Here is an 8,294-nt window from a genome sequence, read left to right as displayed (position 1 = left end):
CAGGGGCAGGGGCAGGGAAAGGGGCAGGGGCAGGGGCAGGGGCAGGGGCAGGTAGGAAACCCGCCGGGGGCAGAGGAGAGCAGCAGCCCTCGCTGCGGGCCCGGGGGAGAGAGGGGAAGGGGTCACCAGCCTGGGGGTCTGCGCCGCTGAGGATGAGGGCTACTTGACCCCACCCGGAAGCCCCTTGGCTGCACGGCTGCCTTGACCTCTGTCCCCCGAGATCCACCCCCCATGCACCTCGCGGGGCTGGGGTCTCTCACCTCGGGGCCAGCTGTGCAGTGCCCTGGGCTGCGAGCTCAGCATCGGGCCCCGTGGGAGTGGGCTGCGTCACTGCAGACTGCAGCACGTGAGGGGTTAAGAGCTTCAGCTGTGGGGGCCAGGATGCACATCAAAGGCTCAGCTCCGGACCCCGCCGTCCCCCTCCCAGGCTCAGCCCAGGCCTGGAGATGCAAAACCGTCCCTCCTTGTATGCCTCAGTTTCCCCATGTGGGGACAAACCCCCAGCTCTGCTCCTATCCAGAGCTTGGTGCTTATCTTAGCTCCGGCCACTTCCCCTTCCCAGGCAGACGCTGTAGTTACCCTTTCGAGGCACCCCGGGGCCATACAATGCCCTCCCTCTCCAACCCATGCCTAAACCCACAGTCCTGCCAGCCCGCGCATCCCACCCGCACACATATTTAGGGACATTAAAGCAACCCAACCGCACCTCTCCCCCACACTGGGGGGAGGGGGCTTTGTGTTGACACCTTAAGTCATCCCCCTGAAGCCCCAGCTCCAGGACCCGGGGCAGAGGGCCTGGGAGCAGACCACTGCCCGGGACCCTGGAGCAGGAGGGCAAAGCATTGCCCAGGCCTGTGATGCCGATGTCTCACCCCCACGCTGCCCTTGCAGGACCCGACCCCCATTGAGGACCAGCACCGCCTCCCCCCACACAGAGACAGGGTCTCCTCTTGCTAGGGGGTCGGGATGCAGCGCCAGGCGTGCACACTTACCCCTCTCCCGTAGGGATGGGTCAGCCAGCCCAGCTCCCCTTGGGCTTTGGCAAAATCCAGGAGGACGACTGGAAGAGAGAGAAGGCAACGTGCCGTTAGACCCGCCCTGCAGACGCCTTGTCCTGACCACGATCCCGAGGGATGCGACACCCTGGCGGGTTGGACCCTCGAGCTGGGGGAGCACAGAATCAGGCCCCGGGAGCACAACTGACCCCGCAGCTAAGAGATCAGGGGAAGCCCAGACCAGTCTGCCGCTCTGGGGAGCGATGCCCGTGCCCCCCCAACATCTCCACCCTCCCGAACCCATGTGCCAGCTCCCCAAAGCCATGGGCACTGGGCGGATGCAGCACTGCGGACCGGCAGCGCTTATCTTTATTGGCAACAAGCCCCGGTGTTTGAGAAGCTGAGTAACCGGCGGGGACATGTGCTCTTTATTTAGGAACAGGGCGGCAGCCCCAGGAGGAAAGGATAGAGGAATCAAAGGTCCCGGAGGGAGTTTCCAGCGATAGCCCATCGCTTCCACATCATATTAGACACCGGGACCAAACAGTCCACGGTGCGACCTGCTGAGTTACACCAAGGATGAATCTGGCCTCCATTGCAAGGGTTATCAGCCCTCGTGCTTCAGGGCATCAGCTTGTCGAGGCTCAGGAAGGAACGGCTTCCCCCAGCCGAGCGCGAGAGGGACCGATGCCGTTCCCCGCGGCCTCGGGATACCAGGCAGGATGCTCTGTGCCAGGGCAGCAGCTCCCGTGCAAACCTCCCCGTTGCAAACGCCCCTGCCTGGCCTGATCCCCAGCCCCGAGCACGCCCTGCCAGCAGGATTTCAGCCTTCGCGGCTCCCGTTCTCCAGGGTTCCCCCCCCCGCACCGTGTGAGAACGAGCTGTGGTGTCACGGGGACAAAATCTCTTCCAGACGCCGGTTTGGAGGCCTGGGCTGCTTGCAGCTGCCAAGGCTGAGAACCGCTCATTAAAGTCGCGCTGCAGCTTGGAAAAAACAACCCTCCTGCCTTCAGAGGAGCCGTGTCTCCGCTGCCTGTGAGCTCCCACTCGGTCCCTCTGCTGCGACTGCTCCCTTCCACACCCCCGGGTTTCTACCACTTGGGGTATTTCCACTGGCCCCTCCAGGCACCTCCCAGCTGATTTGCAGTGGATTTCGCCCCATGGCCTCTATGGGAAGTCAGGCAGGGTCATGAAGCCCACAGGGAGCGGGGAAACTGAGGCACAAGGAGACTAAGTGACTCGCCAGAGGCCGCACAGGGAGGCTGTGGCAGAGCTGGGAGTTGAACCCAGGTGTCCAGCACTGCGGTGGCAGGACCAGGCCAGTTGGCCGCCACACGTTGAAAGTGCAGCTGTGCCCAAGCAAAGGTCACGAGGAGGGAGACCAGAGACCACGCGGCAGGGGAGAGCCGGCAGGAGCACTGCTGGCCCAGAGAGGCCTGGGATGGGAGCTGGGGGGTCAATGTCCCCAGTCCTGCTCCTGGAGCTCAGGCATGTCCACACACGCCCGGCTAAGGCCGGCCGGTCCCAGCAGCAAGCAAGCGGAGGCCGGATGCTACCGAGGGATCCGCCGGGCTCGGAAAGAGGAAGGAAAGCACAGGGGTAAACACGGCCGGATGGAGCCCGAAATCAAAGGGCCGGCTGCCGAGGTTGGAGCGGAAGCGCTTACCGGCTCCTGGACCCGGCCTGCCAAGCGCCCCCCAATCAGCCCTGCGGGAACGTGCTCCGGGAGGGGTGGCGGGCGGCATGGCTGCTCCAGACCCCTGGCCTCAGGCCTAGGATCCCGCGGCCACGGCTGAACACCAAGGGGCTCCGCGCGATGCCCCGCGCCTGCCCTACCCCAGCACAGAGGGGGGCATCTAGTCATGGTGACCCCCCTGCTCCAGAGCCAAGCCCTGCCTAGAAGCAACACGTCCCCCTTCCCCGTCTCACCCCAGCTGAGCACCGCTGGAGCCCCCTGCAACACCCTCCTCCCCGGCCCACCCCCCTGAAGAGCCCCCAGGTCTGGACTGCCCGCCCGGGGTCTTTGGGGCCAGGCTGGTGCGTGGGGGACCGGGGAACAGGAGCTGGATCCGGCCACAGGCCGAGAACGAGCAAACTCGCGACGAGGCAGCAGATGCAGGCAGGGAAGCAGGTCCTGGCACTGCACTAAGGGCCGGTCTGAATGCACCCCCTGCCGCAGCGTGGCTTGCTGATCCCCAGCCCACGGGAGGGGCAAGAAGAGACCGCTCTCCCCGCCGTGGCACAGCCCGGGCTGCACAGCATGGAGCTGAGTGCAAAGGCGCCCTGCGAGGGCACTGGACCCACCCTGCTGCTGACAGGGGAGGCTGGGGGCAGCTGGTCCCCGAGGGGAGACTGCGCCGTGGGTAAGAGCCACGGGATTAGTCTCCGTCTTCCCCAGATGCAGGGGAGCTCGCCAGGGAGACCTTGCCGTGGCTGTCCATGCACACGGCCGCCAGCCCGGCCCGTGGCCCGTGGCCCCGGGAACCGCTGCACGGGATCTACACAACGAGCCCCGTCCGAGCCGGTCGTGCCCCGTGCGGAGGGGGGAAGCTGTTGGTTTTGTGCAGCGGGGATTTCATTCAGGCCTTTCACTTCCTGCCTCTGGCCAACTCTGCCAGTGCCCAAACGTCTCTGCCACCTCCCGGCTCAGGCGAACCCGGCTGGTTTATTTACACTCCAAGGTGGGCTCATCTGGTTTCCATCCCCGGCAATGCAGGGCGCCAGGCGGAAACCGGCACCATTTCCTCCACAACCTTAACCCATTTGTTTCCCTTTGACTATTCCCCACCCTCCCCCTGGCACTGGGCTAACCCTAATCTGAGCCTCCCAGAGCTACGTGCCCCAATTTCATTGCAGGTGATGGGAGAGCTGCGTGGGAAGATCACAGACCCATTTTACTGCCGGGGAAACTGAGGCACAGAGCGGAGGAGTGACTCGCACACAGTACGTGCTCCAAGCGAAAGCCCTGCTGAATCCGGGCCGGGGCAGGCGAAGTCTCACGATGCCCCGTGCTTGCTCCCCCGGATACTGCTCCTACCCCGGCCCCGCACCCGAGGGTGGCATGATACCCTCGAGTGACATCACCTTGCCCGCAGCCGCCTTATCACCAAGCCGCCCCTGCAGATTTTTATTTGCAAGCCGCCTCTTATAAGCCGGGAAAGAAACCAGGCCCGGCCACGGCCTGTCCCAGCATTAGCTGTGTCATGCAGACAAAGCTTTCACTGGCTGGGAGAAATGCCTTCCCCCCTCCCTGCCATTTTCATCTTCCTTTTTTCTCCCCCTTGCTTTGCAGGGCATGACTCAATCGCTTGTCATCGGACACGCACGGAGCCTAAGCAAACACAGGAAAAGGATCCTTTCAGACGGCAAGTGATTTATTTGCCCAAGACCACAAAGGCTGGCAAAAATTAGACCCGTGAGCCCGGCTCCACGGCAGGCAGCTGCCTACCACAGCCAGGGCTGCGGGGTTTTCTGTCTAAACACCTGTCTACACAACCGCTCCTGCCACGGCTGACTGGCCACCACTTCATGCCAGGCCCCAAATGGGACACGGAGAAGAGCCGGGATTAGAAATCAGGTTCTCAGCCCAACCAAGAGGCCACTTCACCCATCCACCCTATGCATTTCTATAAGGTGCCATCCTGCCCTGCCTTCTCCCAGCATCAGCTGGCACGTCTCTCCTCCCGGCTTTGCACAGCCAGCGATATTCTGCTTTACCGACAGGTGGGGAATCGCCCAATTGCTCCCCTCGCCTAGGACATCGGTACGTGCCTCTCGTGGGAGCAGACCGTAAAGTGTCAGGATCCATCAGGCAGATCAGAGACAAGAACTTTACGCTCGAACAAACGTCTGCGATTATAGCCCAAGGACACGTTCAAAGCGTGGCTTTCTAAAGGAGCCGATTTAGCTCTATTGCGGCATTAAAAAAAAGTATAAAAATAGACCCAAGGAGTTTACCGAATTAAAATCCCTCCCTGAAGTCCGCAGCAACTTTAATTTGAAACTGCAATTTGGCAAGAGATGAGACACCAATTACGCTGGCACTTGGAAAATAACAAACACAGCGTTTGTCTTAAACTACGGCGGCTTTAATCTGAGCGCGGGAGCAGCCCGGAGAAGCTGCTGTAGTAATGCCTGGGGTCTGTTTCTTTTTTTAAGAAAGGTGTAATATAGTCAAAAACCTGCTGCTAGTTCTGAAGCACCGGCTTTCCCCCACCACACCTTCTTAGGTGCCCGACAGAAGGAGGCAAGTCCTAGGCACCCAAAAGAGCATTGCTCCAAAATCCGAGCGCCCAGAATTAACAGCTGCAGTTAATTCATTTTTTGCCTTAAATAACTATTTACTTTATTGACTCTTCTGCCTCTTACTGCGCAATTACAGCCCAGCCAGCCAGGCATGCCCATTATTCCAGTGTCTTTTGCATCCAAGCCACACTTGGTATGGGTTTTATTTTTTACAACTCTTCCAGCATCCAGAATAGCCCTGGGCTCGGCCTGGGACAATACCTCAGGTTTGGATGCCTCTTTTTTTGTTGTTGGAGACATACAGAAAGAATCCAATTAGAACCGGCAGCTCCTTTTTCTAATGATTACTTTGGATGACTCGAGTCCGCACTAGGCTCTTCCATCCAAGCCGACTGGGAGCCTTTCAATCTAGATGGGTGTTTTATGCACGCGGTCGCTCTCGTCACTGCCGGGCAGGCTCCGGGGCCGAGCCCACCCTAGGCTGAAGGGGGAAAGTTCGGACCCCAATCTGGATCTGAACGGCTCAGCTCTGCCCGCAGGCATTTCGAAGCTCCCTGCTTTAATCTCTCTCTGGGCGTCATCCAAAACTCGGGAATTAATGGGAGTTTTCCCACTGCCTGGATCAATTACTGATCCCTGCAAGCTTGTCTGCAAACAGTTTTTTAAAACCGATTTGAGCATAGAGATTTAGCAATAGATCTAGTTAAATCTGTACACACGCACGCACACAGGACGACTGCAACAGGACGGTGCTTCTGGGGGTGCAACGCACTCCTTTTACAGAAATGGGCAGAGCAGCACCCTTATAGCAGGAGCAGGGAGCACCGAGGCACAAAGCCACAAGGTCGGGCCCTTAAACTATCCAAAATGTTCCTCGATATTTTCAGGGCACAATCCACTCCTGCTTTTAACTCCTCTCCCCCGTGCCCAGGGAGGGAGGTGAAATCCCAGATCTCTGGCTATGTTGCGGACGCGCGCTCCCAAAACGCCTGGATCTAAACTTTGGAGTCCAGATCTGGAGCCAGGCCTCCGAGCATGGCCCTACACGGGGAACCCGGGCCAGCTACCTTCTGTAACAAGGGAGCAACTTCTCCGCCAACCAAAAAATCAGCACCCGTGGTGGTCAACCCTGTCCAGGGCCAATCCCCAGGGCCAACGCCACAGTGACTCTGGGGGAGATAAGAGCAGCAGCAACCCCACACGCCCAATACGTGCTTGTGGAGGAGACAAACAACAGATCCTTTCCCCGCCGCTTCACACTTCTACCCCGGGGTTTGCACAGGATACAAAGAGGAATCTGGTGGGAACCCCCTGCTGATCACACTCCTGGGCGTGAAAAAATACCTCACCCACCTCCCAGCCGCTTGCTCAACCTCCCTGCCCCTCGGGCCCAGCCCAGCCAGCGGACTCATCCTGCATCCCAGGCCCCAGCTGGGGTGATGTGGGCAGTTGAGCAATCCCCGTGACACTCCTTGAACTTCCCCACAAGTTACCTGCCCCTGACTCAGCCAGCTGGGGTGGATTTGTGCAAGGGCCACTTCCTCAGCGATGAGCCAGGAGACAGAACCAATTCCAGTAACAGAAGTTTTCCACCTTTCCTGACACATTTTGGATGAGCAAACCCATTCACCTGCGGCAGGGCTGCAGCTCAGCACAGGCTCCCTTACACCGCCCTCTGCTTTCCACCCACCCCGGCTGCCCGGATCCTGTCTCTTGGCAAATTTCTCCTCCCAAACCACGCACCCAGGCTGGCCTCACTTGCTCTTCTGGCCCCCTGAGCACTTTTGATGCAAATCAGTAGCACGCAAGAAAGACACGCGGGCGAAAGCCTGGTGGGGGGGGGGACTCTCTGGGTACCCCCCACCCCCAGCCCATCCCACCTCAAAGTCTCTCCAGCATTGCATTTTTCCTAATGGAAACTGGACTGGGGTGGGGGAAACCCACCCGGCTGCCAGTGGGACAGCAAAACCCTGCCTCCAGTGGGGCAGTGGACTTGGCCCATATCCGGGGGGGGGCAAAATACCCCCTTGGCTGGCAAAGGCACTGGCTCTGCAGCCCCTCATGCCCCGAGCCCGGGTGTGGGCACCCCAGGGGCAGGTGGCGGGGGTGTTTTCCCAGCAAAGAAGGGGGCAGCGGGGTCTGGCGCTGCAGGGCGGGGGTCCGGGGTGCCACCTCCCAAAGGGCATGGGGAAGAAGGGTGCTTTCCCAGCAGGGAGGGGGTCTCGGGCTGTGGGGCGGGGGTCCGGGGTGTCACCGCCCAGCCAAGGGCATGGAAAAGGCAGGGCTGGGTGCCCCTTTCCTTACCTTCCTTGGCCTGGGCGCTGAGCAGGGTGCTGGGGAGGAGCAGGAGGAAGAAGAGCAGGGGCCCTGGCCCCTGCCTGCGCTGCATCTCACCCGTGCCCTGGGTCCCTGCTGCCCTGAACTTCTTAATGGGAGTTTGTGGGAAACTTCGCTCCTGTTCATTCATGCCCCGGCTGATGTCACCCAGGCCACTCCCTGAGGAATGCCTGGGCCTGGCCCTTAAAGAGACAGCGCTCCCACATCAGCGTGGGGGGGAGGGGGGGCAGGTGGGATCCCTGCTGCAGCTTTGATCTTTGATGGCTGCCCCATCTCGGTCCTGTCCTGTCTGCAGCAGGGGGGCAAAGCTGGCAGCAAAGCGGGAAACCAGTGGGGCATGTTTGGGGGGGGGAGGGGGAGCTGGGGACAGTCACCCAGACACATCTCCCCACCCCACAGCTAGAAATAGACCCCTCGCCCCAAAATATACCCCCGTCACCTGGAAAGATACCCCTCGACTCTCACCCAGAAGTGTGTCCTGCCTCCTTGCCCAGATATACACCCCTGCCCTGTTGCCCACGAATGTCCCTTCACCCAGAAATCTCCCCCTCGCCCAGACATATGCCCTCCATCCCACCCCGACCAGGTTCAGTTCAAAGCAGGCGACTTGGGGAGAGAAAACCTCGTGCCAACAGCCTGGCCCATGAGCAGCCGTCCGGCCTCCCTCCCTGCCAGCGGCGCTGAGCTACCTACAACCTCTTCCCCCCCCGCCCCCCC

General features: G+C 60.6%; 1 protein-coding gene across 1 annotated transcript in view; it reads right to left on the bottom strand.

Annotated features, from left to right (window-relative positions):
* Nucleotides 1-7,722, bottom strand: part of EPHA2 (EPH receptor A2) — a 24,912-nt gene extending 17,190 nt beyond the window's left edge. Inside the window, exons 1-2 of the mRNA XM_019511971.1 lie at nt 7,545-7,722; nt 993-1,060 (exon numbers count right to left, since the gene is read on the bottom strand). Coding sequence (XP_019367516.1) covers nt 993-1,060; nt 7,545-7,707 — 231 coding nt within the window. The 5' untranslated portion in view covers nt 7,708-7,722. The remainder of the gene's footprint in view (nt 1-992; nt 1,061-7,544) is intronic.
* Between the last annotated feature and the right edge of the window lie 572 nt (nt 7,723-8,294).

Source organism: Gavialis gangeticus, unplaced genomic scaffold, assembly GCF_001723915.1.
Source record: "Gavialis gangeticus isolate Ggan-Ray unplaced genomic scaffold, GavGan_comp1, whole genome shotgun sequence".
NCBI lineage: Eukaryota > Metazoa > Chordata > Crocodylia > Gavialidae > Gavialis > Gavialis gangeticus.
This window is presented reverse-complemented; position numbering and strand designations above follow the sequence as displayed.